At 44.6% G+C, this 22,032-nt stretch overlaps 1 protein-coding gene across 1 annotated transcript in view; it reads right to left on the bottom strand.

Annotated features, from left to right (window-relative positions):
* The window catches only part of LOC135557568 (mannosyl-oligosaccharide 1,2-alpha-mannosidase IA-like), a 161,059-nt gene that overhangs the window by 22,570 nt on the left and 116,457 nt on the right, over positions 1-22,032 (bottom strand). Inside the window, exon 5 of the mRNA XM_064990960.1 lies at positions 20,353-20,447. Coding sequence (XP_064847032.1) covers positions 20,353-20,447 — 95 coding nt within the window. The remainder of the gene's footprint in view (positions 1-20,352; positions 20,448-22,032) is intronic.

Below are 22,032 nucleotides of genomic sequence, written 5' to 3'. Positions count from 1 at the left end.
CATTTACCTCAGTCAAAACCCCACCACACAAACATTCCCTAGAGAGCTCACGCCTCCATAAACCTGCTAACCTACGTCAACCCGACACACGTCAGTGGGGTCAAAACCTTCCTCCCGACTTAGAAATGTGACTTTAGATATAGTACTCATCTGTTTTAACATCACACCAAATTAACTTAACATAAAAGACCACAAATTACTCCTCCAATACCATCTCTCCACAGTGTGTGTGATATAAAAATGTCCACCACAATGTGTATCTTGGCTGCCTGATAGTTTTTAAACAGCAGGCCCGGGTCAGAGCTGCCCTTCTAAATTCTTTCTATTTACCCTGCTTCCTGTGTGATATCGCTTCCTGAGTCACCCTGATGGGCCAGTGTGTGTATTAGGGCTAACCATATTTCAGTCTGCTAATGGTGTGTAATCATTGACTCCCCAAATAATAACTAGTGTCACTTTTGCTATTCTAGCTTTTGTGTGAGAGACCGAGCACTGGGAGATTTCTGTCATTATCACTGCATGAATCAGTTCTGGCTAGTAAAGCTGGGCTGGAGGGACCAAAGGGTAAGAGCCAAAAACATATCCCTGTGTGGGCGAGCGTGCGTGCGTGTGAGTGCTATGTAAAACATATCCCTGTGTGGGCGAGCGTGCATGTGAGTGTGAGTGCTATGTAAAACATATCCCTGTGTGGGCGAGCGTGCGTGTGAGTGCTATGTAAAACATATCCCTGTGTGGGCGAGCGTGCGTGCGAGAGTGAGTGCTATGTAAAACATATCCCTGTGTGGGCGAGCGTGCGAGCGTGCGAGCGAGAGTGAGCGCTATGTAAAACATATCCCTGTGTGGGCGAGCGTGCGTGTGTGAGTGAGTGCTATGTAAAACATATCCCAGTGTGGGCGAGCGTGCGTGTGAGAGTGAGTGCTATGTAAAACATATCCCTGTGTGGGCGAGCGTGAGTGTGTGCGTGCGTGCGAGAGTGAGTGCTATGTAAAACATATCCCTGTGTGGGCGAGCGTGCGTGTGTGCGTGCGTGCGAGAGTGAGTGCTATGTAAAACATATCCCTGTGTGGGTGAGCGTGCGTGCGAGCGAGAGTGAGCGCTATGTAAAACATATCCCTGTGTGGGCGAGCGTGCGTGTGTGCGTGCGTGTGAGAGTGAGTGCTATGTAAAACATATCCCTGTGTGGGCGAGCGTGCGTGTGTGCGTGCGTGCGAGAGTGAGTGCTATGTAAAACATATCCCTGTGTGGGCGAGCGTGCGTGTGTGCGTGCGAGAGTGAGTGCTATGTAAAACATATCCCTGTGTGGGTGAGCGTGCGTGCGAGCGAGAGTGAGCGCTATGTAAAACATATCCCTGTGTGGGCGAGCGTGCGTGTGTGCGTGCGTGTGAGAGTGAGCGCTATGTAAAACATATCCCTGTGTGGGCGAGCTTGCGTGTGTGCGTGCGTGTGAGAGTGAGTGCTATGTAAAACATATCCCTGTGTGGGCGAGCGTGCGTGTGAGAGTGAGTGCTATGTAAAACATATCCCTGTGTGGGCGAGCGTGCGTGTGTGCGTGTGAGAGTGAGTGCTATGTAAAACATATCCCTGTGTGGGCGAGCTTGCGTGCGTGCGAGAGTGAATGCTATGTAAAACATATCCCTGTGTGGGCGAGCTTGCGTGCGTGTGAGAGTGAGTGCTATGTAAAACATATCCCTGTGTGGGCGAGCTTGCGTGCGTGTGAGAGTGAGTGCTATGTAAAACATATCCCTGTGTGGGCGAGCTTGCGTGCGTGTGAGAGTGAGTGCTATGTAAAACATATCCCTGTGTGGGCGAGCTTGCGTGCGTGCGAGAGTGAGTGCTATGTAAAACATATCCCTGTGTGGGCGAGCTTGCGTGCGTGCGCGAGAGTGAATGCTATGTAAAACATATCCCTGTGTGGGCGAGCTTGCGTGCGTGGAGAGTGAGTGCTATGTAAAACATATCCCTGTGTGGGCGAGCTTGCGTGCGTGTGAGAGTGAGTGCTATGTAAAACATATCCCTGTGTGGGCGAGCTTGCGTGCGTGCGAGAGTGAGTGCTATGTAAAACATATCCCTGTGTGGGCGAGCTTGCGTGCGTGCGTGCGAGAGTGAATGCTATGTAAAACATATCCCTGTGTGGGCGAGCTTGCGTGCGTGTGAGAGTGAGTGCTATGTAAAAAATATCCCTGTGTGGGCGAGCTTGCGTGCGTGCGTGCGTGCGAGAGTGAGCGCTATGTAAAACATATCCCTGTGTGGGCGAGCTTGCGTGCGTGCGAGAGTGAATGCTATGTAAAACATATCCCTGTGTGGGCGAGCGTGCGTGTGTGCGTGCGTGCGAGAGTGCTATGTAAAACATATCCCTGTGTGGGCGAGCTTGCGTACGTGCGAGAGTGAATGCTATATAAAACATATCCCTGTGTGTGTGTGTGTGTGTGTGGTGTGTGTGTGAGAGAGAGTGCTATGTAAAACATATTCTACCCAGACTCCCAAATTGAACTGGCATCCCTTTGACTTCATTAGAAAAGCAAACTTGTTTATAAACATTAGTGTAACTAATTTGACCTTTCTCCGTGCCAAGAATTGGGTTGAAGTGGTTTTCCAGGTCCGTATTTCAAAAAAAGGGCTGACAAAGCCCAACAGCCTATAGCACGGAATTCATTAGAGAAACAGGCAGGCAATGCAGAGGTCTCCAGTCGATGACATCGTGTATTCATAAGGTCTTAGTGTTGCCACCAATGTCATCATTCCTATTGCTGAAATTATCTTCCACCATCACTAATGATCCAGGGCCTGCCCCAACGCTAGGCTCATGCATGCAGGCAACGCAAACACACAGGGCCTTGGAACGTGACCCTACATCCATCAGCTCCCGTGGCCTGGGCCATAGGGAGGGGAAGAGAGGGAGAGGGAGAAGCAGCCAGGAACACACTGCTCAACCTTTTTAAAGCTGGGTGTGTATTGTAATAACCCCCGTCCTCAACCACACGCTGTGCCAAAACAATTTGTTTTTCATTACACAGCTGATTAAATCATGTTACACAAATTCTGGAGAAAAAAAAAAATGACACAATGTCTGGGAGGAAAGAAAAGGGAGAGAAAGTGTCTGTTCCTGGGTCAGAAAACCTAATTGGTGTTTATGATTGTTAGTGCCCAGATCCATAATCAGATTGCCACAGCCTGGAATGGAGAGGATATATACACGTGTGTGTGACAGTGAGTTGTGTGATGGTGTGTGTGGGTTATTTGTCAAGAGTGTGTGAGCTGAGGAGAATCAGATGACATCAGTATCAGCGGTGTACCTGCTGCAGCCAACCATGAGGTTAAGATGGGTGGATGCAGACAGACCTGCCATCTCTCCTTCATCTCCATAATGGTCCATTACAACACAGTACAGTGAGCTCTCGGCTGCATTGTGGCCCAGCACTGCCATGTCCTTTATCTCCAGAAAAAATGTGGCGTCAGCATGCTTCAGTTCGGCTGGCGCCGAGCGAACTCGGCTAGCAAACCGAACGAGTGTTCTCGCATACTCCATTAAAAAAAAGGTTTAAAAAGTATCAATAGTACTTTGTCCATTTCGAGACTCTGTAGCCAGTATAAACTTCCTATAAAATGTCATTCATTTTGACGTTTGTTTTGTGGAGGAAATCTTAGTCTAACTAAGATGTTACGTGCAGTATTTCTCCATAAAAATAATGTGTATGAAAACAAGTTCTCGTTGAATGACAACAGTGCATTCGCAAAGTTTTCAGACCCCTTGACTTTTTCCACATTGTTACATTACAGCCGTATTCTAAAATGGATTAAATAGTTTGTTTTCCTCAGTCTACACATGATACCCCACAATGGCAAAGCAAAAACTGTTTTTATAAATGTTTACAAATGTATTAAAGATAAAAAACAGAAATACCACGTAAGTATTCAGACCCATTCACTCCGTACTTTGTTGAAGCACCTTTGGTAGCGATTACAGCCTGGAGTCTTCTTGGGTATGACGCTACAAGCTTCCCATTCTTCTCTGCAGATCCTCTTAAGCTCTGTCAGGTTGGATGGGGAGGGTCGCTGCACAGCTATTTTCAGGTTTCTCCAGAAATGTTTGATTGGGTTCAAGTCCGGGCTCTGGCTGGGACATTCAAGGACATTCAGAGACTTGTCCCGAAGCCACTCCTGCGTTGTCTTGGCTGTGTGCTTAGGGTCGTTGTCCTGTTGGAAGGTGAACCTTCGCCCCAGTCTGAGGCGCTCTGGAGCAGGTTTTCATCAAGGATCTCTCTGTACTTTGCTCCGTTCATTATTACCCTCGATCCTGACTAGTCTCCCATGTGTCTTTTACTGAGGAGAGGCTTCAGACTGGCCACTCTACCATAAAGACCTTATTGGTGGAGTACTGCAGAGATGGTTCTCACATCTCCACAGAGGAACTCTGGAGCTCAGTCAGTGACCATCGGGTTCTTGGTCACCTCCCTGACCAAGGCCCTTCTCCCCCAATTGCCCAGTTTGGCCGGGCGGCCAGCTCTAAGAAGTCTTGGTGGTTCCACATTTTTTGTGTTTAAGAATGATGGAGGCCACTCTGTTCTTGGGGACCTTCAATACTTCGTCATTTTTTGGGTACCCTTCCCCAGATCTGTGCATCGACACAATCCAATCCCGGTGTTCTAGGGACAATTCTTTCAGCCTAATTGGCTTGGTCCACTGTGGGACTTTATATAGACAGGCGTGTGCCTTTCCAAATCATGTCCAATCAATTTAATTTACCACAGGTAGATCACGGATGATCAATGGAAACAGGATGCACCTGAGCTGAATTTCGAGTCTCACAGTAAAGGGTTTGAATACTTATTTAATTTTAAATAAATTTGCAAAAATGTTTTTAAAAAATGGTTTCACTTTGTCATGGGGTATTGTGTGTAGAAAAACATTTATTTAATCAATTTTAGAATAAGGCTGTAACGTCACAAAATGTTGAAAAGGTGAAGGGGGGGGCTCCCAGGTGGCACAGTAGTCGAGGGCACTGCATTGCAGGGCTAGCTGTGCCACCAGAGACACTGGGTTCGCGCCCAGGCTCTGTCGCAGCTGGCCGCGACCGGGTGGTCCATGGGGCGACACACAATTGGCCTAGCGTTGTCCGGGGTTAGGGAGGGCTTGGATGGAAGGGATATCCTTGTCTCATCGCGACCAGCGACTCCCGTGGCGGGCTGGGTGCAGTGCATGCTAACCAAGGTCGTCAGGTGCACGGTGTTCCCTCCGACACATTGGTGAGGCTGGCTTCCGGGTTGGATGCGCGCTGTGTTAAGAAGCAGTGTGGCTTGGTTGGGTTGTGTTTTGGAGGACGCATGACTTCCGACCTTGTTCTCCCCCGACCCCGTACGGGAGTTGTAGCGATGAGACAAGATAGTAACTACTAATAATTGTATACTACGAAATTGGGGAGAAAAAGGGGGTAAAATTCAACACCAAAAAAAAAAGAAGGGGTGTGAATACTTTCCGAATGCACTGTACTATATTGAAGAATCCCTACTACTGACCAATCACCAATGATGGGGCATAAAAAATTCAGTTCCAAAATTCAGTTCCGAAAGTGCTCCTGAACTGCAGAAAAAACCCTTACGGATGTCCAAAACTAACAAAAACGTAAAAATGTCATAACATATGCCCTCTCTCTTCGGAACTGCGTTGGCTGGGAAGCATGTGGATGCCTTAAGAGCTGCATTTAACCTGACCACTCGTCTGGACTGCACTCTGAGCGCCTGAAATGGATCCCCCCAACTCCCTCCCTCAGTTGGTCTCTCTTTCTTCCTACCTCCCTTAGTTGCTCTCTCCCTCCCTCTATCTGTTGGCCTCTCTCCCTCCCTCTCTCTCTGTTGGCCTCTCACTCTATCTTTTGGCCTCCCTCCCTCCTGTGGTCTATGTGTCAAATCCCTTCCTAAGCCCTTGGATGAGATTTAAATCCCGAGGAAGAATAACAACAGGGAGCATAGAGGAGCCCAAAACAAGCACACGGCTAAGCCTAAAAGGTACAGGGTCGAGGATGAGTGTGGTTCAAATGCTACATTTACATTACAGGGAGTGAACTCTACTACCTCTCTCTCTTTCTCTCTCTCCAACTATCCATAGTCCTATCCCACCTTCCTCTCTGTTTAACTGTTGCCTCAGGTCTGGAATCTGTGGGCACTAGGTCCAGTTCAGTGGTTTCTACCCATTCCTTTTACGGGAAAGAAAGAGAGACGCAGGCTGGCACTAACAAATGTGCAGCTCTGTGTACATAACGTAGTGGCTGAAAGGACCTTGAGAGAACACAAACAGCCTTCTGGACAGTGGATAACTAACAGTGGTTCTGTGACACACTCCACTTTACTCCAGTCAGGTGCCTATGCCTTTGTATGGGGGCAGCGGGCACACAGAAAGGATACTGAAGCTTTGGCTTACTGTTTCCTGTTGTTAGCTCTTAGTTCCAAACCTGATCTCTCCTCCATATCTCTTACTCACTCCAGGCGAAATGGGAGCTATAGATCTGCAGTTAAGGGCTTAATTAAATTCCTTAAATCACGCGAGTCTGCTATATCCTGCGGGGCTGAGGAGGCTGGGTGGGGTATGTGGGGATCATTGTAGCTCCAGGAGCTCGTCTGGTATTGCCCTGGAGTAGTGTCCTGGGAGAGCGGCTGGCTGCTGGAGAGCTACAGCACAGATGGAGGAGGGTCTGTCAGGACTAGACAGCTACTCCAGTGGCTCTTTCACAGAGACTGCAGCAGCCCACACACACGGTTTTACCGTCCCAGTGGCTCGAGGCATTTTGTTTTGGGGATACTCAGATAAGGTTAAGATTAAGGTTAATGTTGCTTCTCGTGTTGCAGAAGTATGAACGTGATCCTTTAAATGGAGATGTTTTCCAAAACAACCTGGTCTGCCAATCCAATTACAGGTAACGTATAATAGCTTACATACATCCGAGTCTGAACCTCTCCCTTTGACCCAGTGGCACCAATCCTCATACCATCAACTAACAACTTCAGGCTATCCTGGTTTCTTCAGGCCAGAGCTATAAACGGCAGCTATAATTCATATTTAAGGGACGGCCAATACTAGATGAAGCGGTGCTCCTGTGTGACTGTGTGAAAAACCTCAATGGCTTCTCTAATTGGGCTACTCGGAATCTAGGCTTATTAATCAAACCACTTTCCCCCAGACTCTTGGGATGGATTGTACATCCTGAGAGTGAACCGCAACGAGTAAATCTGCTAAAGCTGCCATATTTCATACCAAGACAGCGGGAGAAAAAAAGAGAGCTGGCTTTAACTTCGTGTGATGACATCCGCTTGAACTAAAAGTTCAATTTGATCGGAGAGTAATTTCCCGCTTGCCATTTTATAAGAGGGAAAGGGGAAATCTAAACGATACATAAAAATGGAGCCATTATTCCCTGAGGAGGGAGACTAATTTATAATTATGAGAAGGTACTAAGGTACTAAATATAGAACCAGTCTTACTGAATCACCGCCAACCGAGGAGAGCAAATCTACACCAGGGTGTCACGCCCTGGTCGAAGTATATTGTGTTTGTCTGCATTTATTTGGTCAGGCCAGGGTGTGACATGGGTTTTTTGTGGTGTGTTTTGTCTTGGGGATGTATAGCATAGTCTATGGCTGCCTGAGGCGGTTCTCAATCAGAGTCAGGTGATTATCGTTGTCTCTGTGTTTATTGTCACCAGATAGGCTGTATAGGTTTTCACATTCCGTTTTGTTGTTTTTGCATTGTTTGTTTTCAATCATCATTAAACATGTATCAAAAATACCACGCTGCATTTTGTTCCGACTCTCTTCCACCAGACGAAAGCCGTTACACAGGGCCCTATGATCAGGGAATTACATAAACAGCAGGCAGACTATTCATTATATATATATATATATATATATACACATACATATATATACACACACACACTGAACAAAAATATAAAACGCAACATGCAAACATTTCTACGTTCAAATAAGGAAATGAGTCAATTGAAATAAATTCATTAGGCCTTAATCTATGAATTTCACACGACTGGGAATACAGATATGCATCTGCTGGTCACAGATCAGAAAACCAGTCAGTATCTGGTATGACCACCATTTGCCTCATGCAATGACAATCCTTTGCATAGAGTTGATTAGCCTGTTGATTGTGGCCTGTGGAATGATGCCCCACTCTTCTTCAATGACTGTGCGAAGTTGCTGGATATTGGCGGGAAATGGAACATGATGTCGTACACGCCGATTCGGAGTATCCCAAACATGCTCAATGGGTGACGTCTGGTGAGTATGCAGGCCATGGAAGAACTGGGACATTTTCAGCTTCCGGGAATTCTGTACAGATCCTTGCAACATGGGGCCATGCAATAGGAAATACGGATGAATGGCACAACAATGGGATCTCGTCACGTATTCTGTGAATTCAAATTGCCATCGATAAAATGCAGTTGTGTTTGTTGTCCTTAGCTTATGTTTGCCCATACCATAACCCCACTGCCACCATGGGGCACTCTGTTTACAACGTTGACATCAAACTGCTCACCCACACAACGCCATAGACGCCGTCTTCCAGGTACAGTTGAAACCGGGATTAATCCGCAAAGAGCCCACTTCTCCAGCGTGCCAGTAGCCATCAAAAGGTGAGCATTTGCCCACTTGAAGTCAGTTATGACGCCGAACTGCTGTCAGGTCAAGACCCTGGTGAGGACAATGAGCATGCAGATGAGCTTCCCTGAGACGGTTTCAGACAGTCTGTGCAGAAATTCTTCGGTTTTGCAAACCCACAGTTTCATCAGCTGTCTAGGTGGCTGGTCTCAGACCATCCCATAGGTGAAAAAGCTAGATGTGGAGGTCCTGGGCTGCTGTGGTTACACGTGGTCACGTGGTTTATTTCAGCTCATGAAACGTGGAACCAACACTTTGCGTTGATATTTTTGTTCAGTATAGTTAAACAGAAATCAACATCTCACATTTGTTTGAATTCCAGAAGCCTTCCATATGTTAAAACTATTCATGGCTTAGTTTCGCTCCACTCACAACTACTGATCCTTGCTTTCAGACCATGGTGTGACACAATACTACACTTTGATTGACAACTTCTCTGTATCTGTCCAACATGTCATTTGGTGAAATAAATAAGCCATCTGCCAGGTGTAAGCAGTGATGCTGCTGAGAGCACTGTTGCTATGGGCTTGGTGTGGTAAATGGGACTAGTGATGAGATCGTTTTTGGGGGGGCTGTCTTTTGAAAAGTGATATGGTGCAAATGTTTACTTCTGTTTAAAAAAAAAAAATGTTTTTCTTGGACATGTTAAATCAGCCATAATTTAACTAGTTGAATTTCAAATGACGTGAACACCAGACCACGTTGCTATACTCCTGCAGTACACACAGAGTACACCAAACATTAAGAACACTGCCCTAATATTGAGTTGTACCCCGCCTTCACCTTCAGAGCAGCCTCAATTCATCACGGTGTGGACCTGACAAGGTGTCGAAAGCATTCCACAGGGATGCTGGCTCATGATGACTCCAATGCTTCCCCACAGAAAACTGTTGAGTGTGAAAAACCCAGCAGCGTTGCAGTTCTTGACACAAATTGGTGCACCTGGCACCTACTACTATGCCCCGTTCAAAGGCAATTACACTGAATTCAGAAAGTATTCAGACCCCTTGACTTTTTCTAAATTTTGTTAAAGCCTTATACTAAAATGCATTAAATAAAAATGTTTCCTAAATCTACAAACAACCTACAACGACAAAACAAACAGGTTTTCAGAATGTTTGCAAATATATATATATATAGAAATAACTTTACATAAGTATTCAGACCCTTTGCTATGAGACTTGAAATTGAGCTCAGGTGCATCCTGTTTCCATTGATCATCCTTGAGATGTTTCTATAACTTGATTGGAGTACACCTGCGGTAAATTCAATTGATTGAACATGATTTGGAAAGGCATAAACCTGTCTATATAAGGTCCCACAGTTGACAGTGAATGTCAGAGCAAAAACTAAGCCATGAGGTCGAAGGAATTGTCCGTAGAGCAGGGAGGTGACCAAGAACCCAATTGTCGCTGACAGAGCTCCAGAGTTCCTCTGTGGAACCTTCCAGAAGGATAACCATCTCTGCAGCACTCCACTAATCAGGCCATTATGGTAGTGACCAGACGGAAGCCTCTCCTCAGTAAAAGGAACATGAAAGCCCGCTTGGCACCTAAAGGACTCTCAGACCCTGAGAAACAAGATGCTCTGGTCTGAGGAAACCAAGATTGAACTCTTTGGCCTGAATGCCAAGTGTCACGTCGGGAGGAAACCTGGCACCATCCCCACGGTGAAGCATGGTGGTGGCAGCATCATGATGTTGGGGTGATTTTCAGCGGCAGGGACTGGGAGACTAGTCAGGATTGAGGAAAAGATGACCAGAGCAAAGTACAGAGAGATCCTTGATGAAAACCTGCTCCAGAGCGCTCAGGACCTCAGACTGGGGTGAACGTTCCCCTTCCAACAGGACTTAAGCCAAGACAACGCAGGAGTGGCTTCGGGACAAGTCTCTGAATGTCCTTGAGTGGCCCAGCCAGAGACGGACTGGAACCTTGATCGAACATCTCTGGAGAAAAACTCCCCATCCAACCTGATAAGAGCTTGAGGAGATCTGCAGAGACGAATGGGAGAAACTTCTCAAATACAGTTGTGCCAAGCTTGTAGCGTCAGACTATAATCGGTTCCAAAGGTGCTTCAACAAAGTACTGAGTAATGGGTCTGAAACGTACAGTATGTAAATGTGTAGGGAAATTTGTAAATCTTTTGTCTTGCCCATTCACCCTCTGAATGGCACACAGACAATCCATGTGTCAATTGTCTCAAGGCTTAAAAATCCTTCTTTAACCCGTCTCCTCCCCTTCATCTACACTGATTAAAGTGGATTTAAAAAGTGATATCAATAAGGGATCATAGCTTTCACCTAGATTCACCTGGTCTCAGTCTGTTATGGAAAGAGCAGGTGTTCCTAATGTATTGTATACTCAGTGTCTTGGACACTTAGGTAGGCTCCAAAGACAGACATATTACCCATGAGGCTATTGTGACGACATTAAATTGCAGTTCACTCGTTTCAAGACAGATATACAATTATGGTTAACCTTTGGAGAAAAACAAATCAACCCGTTCTGTATGCTAACGCTTGCTTACATTATACGAAGGTACAGTCAATATTCAAAAAGAGCAATGCAGCTATTTACTTCATACGGAGTGGGTCGAGGGGGTGATAGACTATTACCCCTGCGGTGTTGGTTTTCACCACCCCACTGGCTTGAACGGATAAAATAAGATTACTCACAGCAGCGACCTTCGATTATATTTGACTCTATATTCCTATCCCGGGGAGAGAAAAAAATATACTGAGAAAAGTTAAGGAAATCAGTCAATTGAAATAAATTAAAATCAGGCCCTAATCTATTGATTTCACATAGGTGGGCCTGGGAGAGCATAGGCCCACCCACTGGGGAGCCAGGCTCAGTGGTTACACATGGTCTGAGAAATTAACATTAAATTCTCTGGCAACAGCTCTGGTGGACATTCCTGCAGTCAGCATGCCAATTGCCATTCCTACAAACCTTGAGTCATCTGTGGCATTGTGTTGTGTGACTAAACAGTTTACAGTTTAAAGTGGCCTTTTATCGTTCCCAGCACAAGGTGCACCTGTGTAATGATCATGCTGTTTAATCAGCTTCTTGATATGTCACACCTGTCATGTGGATGGATTATCTTGGCAAAGTAGAAATGCTCACTAAAAGGGATGTAAACTAATTTGTGCCCAAAATTGGAGAGCAATAAGCTTTTTGTGCCTATGACAAATGTCTGGGATCTTTTATTTCAGCTCGTGAAACATGGGACCAACACTTTACATGCTGCATTCATATTTTTGTTCAGTATAATTCATTTTTATGGCACGGTAAGGACGCTCGTGAGGTTTCTCACAACACAATGTGGAGATTAAGACAAGCACTAAGACTCCAGTGACTAATGTCACCAAACTAATTGGTAAATCAAATAAATAATTACTACACTTTTGTATCATATTGCTATGATTTTATTGGCATTGTGCCCCTGGCTCTCAAAATATGCCATTATAAATGATAAGGTAACGTCTTTAAAATGGTTCTTCCTGTCTCCATCTCTAGAAAGGGTCATCCCTCCGAAGCATCCCTACCAGGGTAATGAAAACAAGTCATGTTGGACTAGGAACATGCTATCTTGAGAAAGCTTATCTTGAATAAAATATAGGCCTAGTTTGGCTCTGGCCAGATAAAAAACATGAAAATAATATCAATGACACTGTGCTATGTGTGGGAATGATGGACACACACACACACACACACACACACACACACACACACACACACACACACACACACACACACACACACACACACACACACACACACACACACACACACAGTGTCCCTGACCAAACACCCCCCCTCTAACAATTTCCAATTTAATTGAATTTAGGCAGGTTAAGTCAAGTTAAACTGATGTCAGGCTTCGGCGGCAGGGAACATTTGATTTGGGAATCCTTTATCTTGCTTATGGTACTATTAAAAGGAGATGGGAGAGGGTGCGGAGAGGAGATAATCCCAAGGAAATGGATTCAGAGGAAATATGTCATAGTGTCGGACTGAGAGGGGAGGCACTCCTTCAGTGGCAGGGTTCATCGGCCAGCACACTCTCTGGCGATCCGGGAGGAAGAGAAGAGTGGAGGGAAAGAGAAAGAAGGGAAGAAAGCAGGAAGAGACTGTCTGGAGTAAGTGTTATCTTGGTCCTCCTCCTTCTAAGGATGCCTGTGTGGCGTGGCGTGCCAGGCGGTGTGTGAAGCAATACAAAGAAGAGCGCACACGTCAGTCCCACCTGAGTGCTAGCATTAATAATGAAAAAATACGAAGTTAGATGTTTATTCACGAGAGACATCTTCCTTTGTAGAACTTTAGACTGGAGACGATCACCTGAAAGGAAGTCCGCATAGCTTTTTTGAACTTGGGTCTCACTTCATGGACTGTTGATATTAGGGAAACTTTAAGTCACACTATGACACAATTTTATGTGAGGTTAGTAATCGACAGTCCAAAGGGGTTTGGAGTCAGGGACGAAGCTTAGAGTCTATTGGAGAGCTGCTGAGGGTCAGGGGGCTACTGTGAGGTGCTGCTGTCTCCAGTGCATTGAAAGGCCTCATCTGATCCTCTCCAGGCGGTCTGTCTGTCTGGTACACCTGCAGACTGGGGTTGCAAAGTAATTAACAGAAATCTATGGCAATCTATTGTAATGTTGGTCATTTAGCTTTGAATAACTTTTTTTTAATATAGCAGGGGTCTCCAGCCTTTTCTAGCAAGCTACACATTTTTTTCAAGCTTTCAAATAGGCACATTCTTCTCTTTTCCTTTCCCCTGCAATTCTTCCCTGGGTCCTTGGTGTTTTCTGTCAATATACAGTGGGGCAAAAAAGTATTTAGTCAGCCACCAATTGTGCAAGTTCTCCCACTTAAAAAGATGAGGCCTGTCATTTTCATTATAGGTACACTTCAACTATGACAGACAAAATTTGGAGAAAAAAATCCAGATAATCACATTGTAGGATTTTGAATGAATTTATTTGCAAATTATTATTATGGTGTAAATTATCATTAAGTAAAATATGTTTTGCTTATTGTGCTAATCCAGTTGTTTAAATGGTTACATATTCATTTAAGATATGTGTCTTTGATTTCTATATATAGCACCAGTCAAAAGTTGGCACACCTACTCATTCCAGGGATTTTCTTTATTTGAAATATTTTCTACATTGTAGAATAGTGAAGACATCAAAACTATGAAATAACACATGGAATCATGTAGTAACCAAAAAAGTGTTAAACAATTCCAAAAATAATGAATATTTGAGATTCTTTAAAGTAGCCACCCTTTGTCTTGATGACAGCTTTGGACAATTTTGGCATTCTCTCAACTGGCTTCACTTGCTTTTCCAACAGTCCAAAAATCTACCAGCCACACATATTTTTTTATATGGCAAAACAATACATTTTCACCAAAAATACAAATAAAAAATAACCTGACAAAAATGGACGAGGATGCTTTGTAATGTTTCTAAAACAATACATGTATTTACTAGTAATGTAGTATATTGCTTCATTTAGTAGTATATTGCTTCATTTCATTTAATTTTTTGTGACCCGAGTCTTTCAACCAAAATAACACTGACAAAAATGTTCACCTGCCCCTTTAAGGACGGGAGGTTACTATAATAACGTGACTGAGTCATGCTTGTGCCTGTGAGATTGTGAGAGTCTTCGCTAGCAATTGAAACTAAAACATTGAAAAACAATCTCTCTTGTGAACAAAACAATGCAAACACAAAGAAACAAGGACAAAGTCTCACTTCAGTAGACTTTTGTTTCAAGGAAATCGGACCAACTGTTATGCTTGTGCGCAGCACTTCTAAAAAAAATATATCTTTCACTCAGAACTTCATGTGCACACAGCCCCCAGCCAGGGAGTGTTGCTTTGCAAGGTAGGATAGGTTATAAGATTCATAGTTCTTTGACCTTGTGCAATTAATTGACCAGATATGAAACAAAACGGCAGAAATAGTTTGAAAACAGCTACTGCAGCATTTATTTGACATTTTTATTCACAAATGCGAGTGAAATGCTCACACTGTGGAGCCCTGACCACCCACCAGTGAAACACATTCATGGAAGTCGACCACTGATTGGTCAGCTCATCATCTTGAGGAGTATTACATCAAACTCTATGAGGAAATAGCAAGCATTATATTATAATAGCAAGCAAGTTTGAGGTGGCTTTTGTTTCTCCAATATAAGCTTGGCACAAATACAAGTGTTGGACAAATCAACATCATTATTTGGGTAAGAGTTACCAGAATATTAACTTTTAAGTGAGATTTTCACTGGACACTTACTTTAAAGCGAATGTTCTGCTCTTCTAAACATTTTGCAATGGGACGGAGAAAACATTTTAGTTTTAAAGCTTGTTTCTTGCAATTCTAGACATTTTGCCATGGCTTACGTCATGTACTTATGCTATCTGAGTGACTCAAACATTATAACTCAATCCATGTGGGCCACATGCCATGGTATTTTTTTTTAATTTTAGCTTCTGTCTTGTGTTTATTCTGGTGGTTGTTAGTTCTCAAAGAATACCTTATTTAAAAAATATAGAACTTCATGATATTGTATATCTGGTTTCAGTGGTTTGAAGTTTACAATGTTTTATCATCCCAAAAATGATGTAAAACTTCCGCTTGGCAAGGTGTTCATCTGAGCGCGACATCTTCCATGGCGATGTAAATAAAGAATTGATTAGGATTCAAGCATTTGTTGTTTGTTCTCAATATCTTCCTTACCATTCACAAACTCAGAACCCTACAATGGTTTTGAAACTGTATCATGTCTCATGAAAGTAATGCATGTTCCATTTGACCTTCAGGAGAAAATCGTTTCGAGGGGAGAATTAAGATAGTGCTTGATTTCACATAAAGGAATCTAGTCATGTATCTAGCACATCTATTTTACCATTGCCTCTTTGATTAAAGTGTTTTGCAGTGTTTCACAGAAGTAAAAACACCTCTTATGTTTCAAACTGCTAATTAAATGATCTAATCCTTCTGGTGTTGTTTTGTTTGATTATTCTTGCGGTGCGGTTCTTTTCTTTTAATGCAAAACCCCAAGATGAAAATTACTTTTTTTCAAAAAACAAATATATTTCGTCTACTGCAGAAGGATGAAAAGAAAGGGATACAAACAAGCAGAGAACAGAAGAGATGAAGCTCAATCAGATTGTTGTTCCAGGGTCACAATCAATTAGCAGCTAATAAGGTGGCAAGCCTGTGTGCCAGGGACTTTCTAACTCTGTGGTCATTGGAGGACCCTGGTCATCCTGATTCCTCCATCTGTGACCTTAACAGGACTTCTCTCGCCACGCACATATACCAACAGTAAATGGCCTCATTTAATGACCCATGAGAGCCAAGTGCCGACCCAGTCCGTCTCACGGCGACATGCATAGCTATGTTCATCTGGACGTTCACAGAGAGAGACAGGGAGAGACCGAGAGAGAGAAAGGGATGGGGCATGCTTTGACCATACTCCCATGGGATTCCCCCAGTGCCAAAGATCAGTTCTGGAACAATCTGGCTCAAGGTTGTAACACTGTGGGTCCAAGTAAAATGTAACCAGATATCTCTATGGGGGATCTTGTAAAATCTAAGTGATTTGTTTTTCTGGGAAAGCTATGCTGCTGATAAACTTGATAAAAGTGTTGTCCCACTTAGGAGACAAGTAGGAGAAAATGCCCTTGAACATTTTTATGAGATTTACACACTTGCTAGAGAGCGCTTCTTTGTTTACGCCCATTCGGCATTGGTCACACCCTCTTAAGCCTCAGCCTCACCCATCTCTTTAAGAATTGACACGTAAACGCATGGCTAAACGTCAGGATTGTCGACCCCTCCATTATCTCAGCCAATCATGGATAGCCAGGAAGGACCCCGTCTTTCTCCCTATTCTTGCTCTCCAAATCAGCCCTGGTTCCCACCATCCTTCCTTCATTTGCTAGATGTGAATGGCTTGGAAGTAGTAGCCTTTAAAAGCCTCTGTATCCGACCCACCTCCTCATTAAACCACTAACACAGTGGCAGCGCTAAAGTGGCAGCTGCTCTGTGTGGCCAGGGCATGCTATCTACTCCAGCAGCCTCTATCAGTTAATGACTGTTACTGGAGGTGAAGTTCTCTCTCTTAGGTGAGGACTGATGATGTAGAGCGGGTCTATATATAGACGTCATCCTCTTTGGAAAGGGCTGGAGGCCAGTAGGGTTGTTCTCAGGTCAATAGGCTTACAGGTGTAGAAACATCCCTCTACAGATAGTCTGTTTTGCAGAAAACATGTTGCAAAACCGAGTAAGGTCTACATAACCGCTGAGCACAAATGATCTGCTCTGACTGCAACATTATGATTGCTAGTATGGTTCGTGGTTTTCAAGTTAAGTACAAAAGGATGTAAACTAGGATGTAAAGTATGAAAACTTAGTGTTACAAATCTTGGGAATGGTCTTCGAAAACATTCAAAGTCACTTGGCTTAACGTTAACTGTTCTCTGAGGAGAGTGGAGGGAAACTTCCTGTAGCTGTCTGAAAGTGGGTTGCTGGTTCTAACATATCTGATGTAAGCGGATGAGAGTGCGTCCCTCCATTTAAAGTAGGACAAAGTGCAGATGCCAAAATAGCCCAAACATTCCTCCTTTCATTACAGATAAAGTGGCTGTCATCTTTGAATTGGGTTACGCTGTTGCTGTCGACAATTCACGGCTCAAATACATGTATTTAACCGCTCATGGCAGTAGCCTAGTTATGAGTCCTTGTACTTTTGTAAGAGGGGAAGGTGAAGAACCATCTGGGGGGGGGGGAAATAAGCATCAGTCTTCATGCCATTTAGCAGACGCTTTTATCCAAAGCAACTTAGTCATGAGTGTATAGATGGGTTAGCTGACAATGTCACGAAAACAATGCGCATGCTGAAATAGGGCAGAAGAGTTATGATTCTGTACGGCCAGATGGCTACCGCCAATGACAAGAAGCTGCCGTGTGGGGAATCGTAAGTGACTCGTTTCAGCTAGTTTCATCTTGTTCTTGATACCACGTCTTGTTTTGAGGTGTTTTGACTGATTTCATGTCAATACTAACGTAGCTCAAATTTGCTAGCTAGCTAACCAACAACTGTGATGATGTACTGTATTTAAGAGAGAACAAGTGCTCATTGTAACAAAGTCTTCAATATTTGTTGAAAACATGAATACAATCTCAACAATCTAAGCCAACCCTGTTTGTTTTACTCATAGTTGCACACGGTTGCTAATCAACCAACCCCTCTATACATTAATGGTAGGGGTGGTCCAGGGAATCAAACCCACTATCCTGGCATTGCAAGCGCCATGCTCTACCAATTGAGCCACGGAGGACCACAGACTCATCCACTTACACACAGCAACACACACACACATGAAACGAGAAGGAAAGTTGTTGATCAATATCAAGTCATCTCATTCTATATGCAGGGAGAGAGCAGTGAGTTTAGATTCAGAATTCCCCAAAGGGGACCACTTCCCCCTCTTAAAAGCTTTCTTAGAAACAAGCACCAACAAAATGTTCAGATGAAAAACACAGGAAAGAGGGCTGGCCAGACATAACCTCCAACAAGAAAATGAGTCACAAACAAAACCTGCCAAGAGGCTTTTGACAGCACACAGCGTTCGTCTTGTTAGTCATCACGTTAATGAGAGAGAAGGAGTGGGAGAGCTCTCTTAACACAGCTCACTATTAAGTGGATGATGCTCCCAACTGATGCTAATCTGCTTCTTATAGTCTCTAGACAGAAATCATATGCCAGGCTCTATATTAACATACATACTAAGGGAAGCCTATTTTTCTCCCATATCTAAAGAAATCCAGCATATTCACTCCTATGCCTTATCTCCATATCAGAAATGCCATCTGTGGTCAAGGTCTGGTGGGCTCTATAAAAGCTAGGCCAGCTACAGTATGGTTCAGTGGCGCGGTAAATTCATAATTGACACCAATCTGTTGAGGCCCCTGGGGGTCAGTGGTGGGTTTAGGGCCAGGCGGTGGTCCTCTGGGGCCTCGGCTCTAACTCCAGGAGACTGGTAGCTCCAACCACCATGTGACGATGCGTGCAGAAAGCCCTTTCATTCGCCATAAGCGGGGAGAAATGAATTTGTTACACAGACCCAGTCATCTCCATGACAACCTGAGTTTTAATGAATATCAGACAAACTGGGCTGCAGTCTCACTGGGCGAAAAATGTGAATAGAATGCAGGTTGCTCTATCCTTGCTATTAAAAAACATAGTGTGTAGCTATGTGAGAAGAGATAACATATTACATATGAAGCTATAGACATTTCTTTCATTTGGTACAGTAATAGTGCTGCGAAGCCACCCACATGTTCAGGTTTTGTGATATTTCTTGAAAGCTAAGCTATGTGGATTTGACCCTGACAAAAATCCCTCTCTGTTCTTGGTTGTGGCAAGGATTGTGCAGTGAGAGAGAAGAGCTGAGTGTGAGTGTGTAAATAAGGACTCTCGCAGGCCTTGGACTGATGGGGCAGAGCACGCTACACTGGCTGCAGGAGACTGAAGCAGACTGGACAGAGAGGTTGTTTATTCTCATGGCTGAGACAAGCCACTCCTTCCTCCTCCTCCTCCTCCCTTATTTATTCCCCCCTTCCTTCACCCTTGAGGCCCCCTGCTGCTTTCTTCTACCGGGCAGCAAGTTGGTTAGCGTCGGATGAAAAACAATTTCCAAACCCAATAATAATCATCCAACAGGTTTGCCACCTCGAGAGTACCCTCTGTCCTCCCTTTTGTCCTCGTACCCCCATCTGCCTGTTCTCAGCGATGTGGGCGGCTAGACTCACCCCTCAGCTCAGGGGGGCTATCATAAGGGCAAGGAGAGGGATGGAGGGTAGGAAGGGAACAAGACTTCCATGGAGGGCTGCTCAAGAAAAAAACGGTCACTTTGGATTGGTTAGCCGAGCCAAACCTTGACTTGTCAGACTCAGGGCTGTATTGTTCAGAAGCGGTTTCTTTCTGGACCAGGGAGGGAGCCATGGCAGCTATAGACGCTGTAGCCTAGACGCCGGGCAGAGGCCATTCAGAGTAAGGTGCAGACAAAATAACAATCTAGAGGCAGGCTCGGTTTGCAAGAGCATCATAAAAACGGCCAAAGTGTTTCAAGGTCCAGACAGTGTGTAGTCAAAACACTGGCTTACCAAAACAGAGCCTTGAGCATCGATACTGACACCATTCCTCACTTCTGTGGTTTGGGGGACAGTATAAAGCAAGCAGAGACCCCACTTCCCAAAACAACTGCTTTTATGTGCCAACCACGATGCTATCAACCCACAGCAGAGGATACTTCAAAGCTGTGGAGAGGGAGAAGTATTTGCAATAGTCTGTAGTTAACGTAACTGAGGGAAACAGAGGGGAGAGAGTGAAATCATTGAAGGCTTTGGGTCTTTACGCCTGTGAATAGAGTACAAGGACGAGTGATGCAAGGGAGGAGTGAGTGAGCTATTTCAAGCTGCCTAGTGGGTGTACAATGTGTGTCTGTACAGATCCAGGTGCAAGGTATTGACCTCTTCTGATTTGAGTGACGCTCCAGTATTGGGAATAGTGAATGATATATTTGAAGCCGTGGGCTGACTGTACAGTGTGTATATAAAACAGACAGAGACCGACAGAATGGTGATGTTCGAGTGCAGGACTCACCTCTTCAGGTTTAGGAGGGCCCAGGGGATGCCTGTGGGTGTTTTGAATGCAGGCAAGAGCTTCTCTCCCAGTTGTATGGCCTTCTTCCTGAACACCTACCAAACAAACAGAGAAAAGAGAGATGTATCAGCAACACAATCTACCCCCGTCTTTCTGTCAATCCTGTCTGATGTCGGAGACGTGGTGACAAGGCGTTGATCCATGGACAATGGGTTAGGGTTAGCTCTTCCTGTCACATGAGCATTTTATCTCACATGCAGCGTCGCCCTTCTTCCTGTTGGAAAGGAGAGGATGTTTCCTGGTTTGTGAGAGAGGGGGAAGGGGAGAGAGGGAGCGAGAGAGATAGAGCGACAGGAAGAGGGAGACAGAGCAAGAGTGTTTAGGACTACATCCTGCAGCAGGCTGATAAAAGCCAATCAGATAAGAGCGGAGCGTGGCAGGTCTGAGGCCATCCTTCCCATCCTGTACTGTACTTAGCTCCACAACGCTGTGCTGCCTCACACCATCCCTCCACATTTTGTTTTGTTACAGCCTTTTGATTAAATAATTTCCCCCCTAATCAATCTACACAAAATATCCCATAATGACCAAAACAAATACCTTATTTACATAAGTATTCAGACCCTTTGCTATGAGACTCAAAATTGAGCTCAGGTGCATCCTGTTTCCTGATCATCGTTGTGATGTTTCGACAACTTGATTGGAGTCAACCTGTGTTAAATTCAATTGATTAGACATGATTTGGAAAGGCACCCACGTGTCTATAGAAGGTCCCACAGGTGACAGGGCATGTCAGAGCAAAAACCAGGCCACGAGGTCGAAGGAATTGTCCAAAGAGATCCGAGACAGGAATGTGTCAAGGAACAGATCTGGGGAAGGGTACCAAAAAAATTCTGCCGCATTGAAGAACCCCAAGAACACAATGGCCTCCATCATTCTTAAATGGAAGAAGTTTGGAACCACCAAGAACATTCCTAGAGCTGTCCCACCAGCCAATCTCTGCAATGGGAGGAGAAGGGCCTTGGTCAGGAAGGTGACCAAGAACCTGATGGTCACTCTGACAGCGCTTCTCTGTGGAGATGGGAGAACCTTCCAGAAGAACAACCATCTCTGCAGCACTCCACCAAATCAGGCCTTTATGGTAGAGTGGCCAAACGGATGCCACTCCTCAGTAAAAGGAGAATGACAGCCCGCTTGGATTTGCCAAAAGGCACCTAAAGGACTCTCAGACCATGAGAAAAAAGATTCTCTGGTCTGATTAAACCAAGATTGAACTCTTTGGCCTGAATACCAACCGTCATGTGGGGCGGTTAGAGCGTTGGTCTAGTAACCGGAAGGTTGCAAGTTCAAATCTCCGAGCTGACAAGGTACAATTCTGTCGTTCTGCCCCTGAACAGGCAGTTAACCCACTGTTCCTAGGCCGTCATTGAAAATAAGAATTTGTTCTAAACTGACTTGCCTAGTTAAATAAAGGTTAAATAAAAAATAAAATAAATGTCTGGAGGAAACCTGGCACCATCCCTATGGTGGAGCATGTTGGTGGCAGCATCACGCTGAGGGGATGTTTTTCAGTGGCAAGGACTGGGAGACTAGTCAGGATCGAGTGAAAGTTGAACGGAGCAAAGTAGAGAGATCCTTGATGAAACCTGCTTCAGAGCACTCAGGACCGCAGACTGGAGC

The sequence above is a fragment of the Oncorhynchus masou genome, chromosome 16 (genome assembly GCF_036934945.1).
Source record: "Oncorhynchus masou masou isolate Uvic2021 chromosome 16, UVic_Omas_1.1, whole genome shotgun sequence".
Lineage (NCBI taxonomy): Eukaryota > Metazoa > Chordata > Actinopteri > Salmoniformes > Salmonidae > Oncorhynchus > Oncorhynchus masou.
The sequence above is the reverse complement of the archived record's forward strand: the minus strand, read 5'-3'. Positions and strand labels throughout refer to the sequence as shown.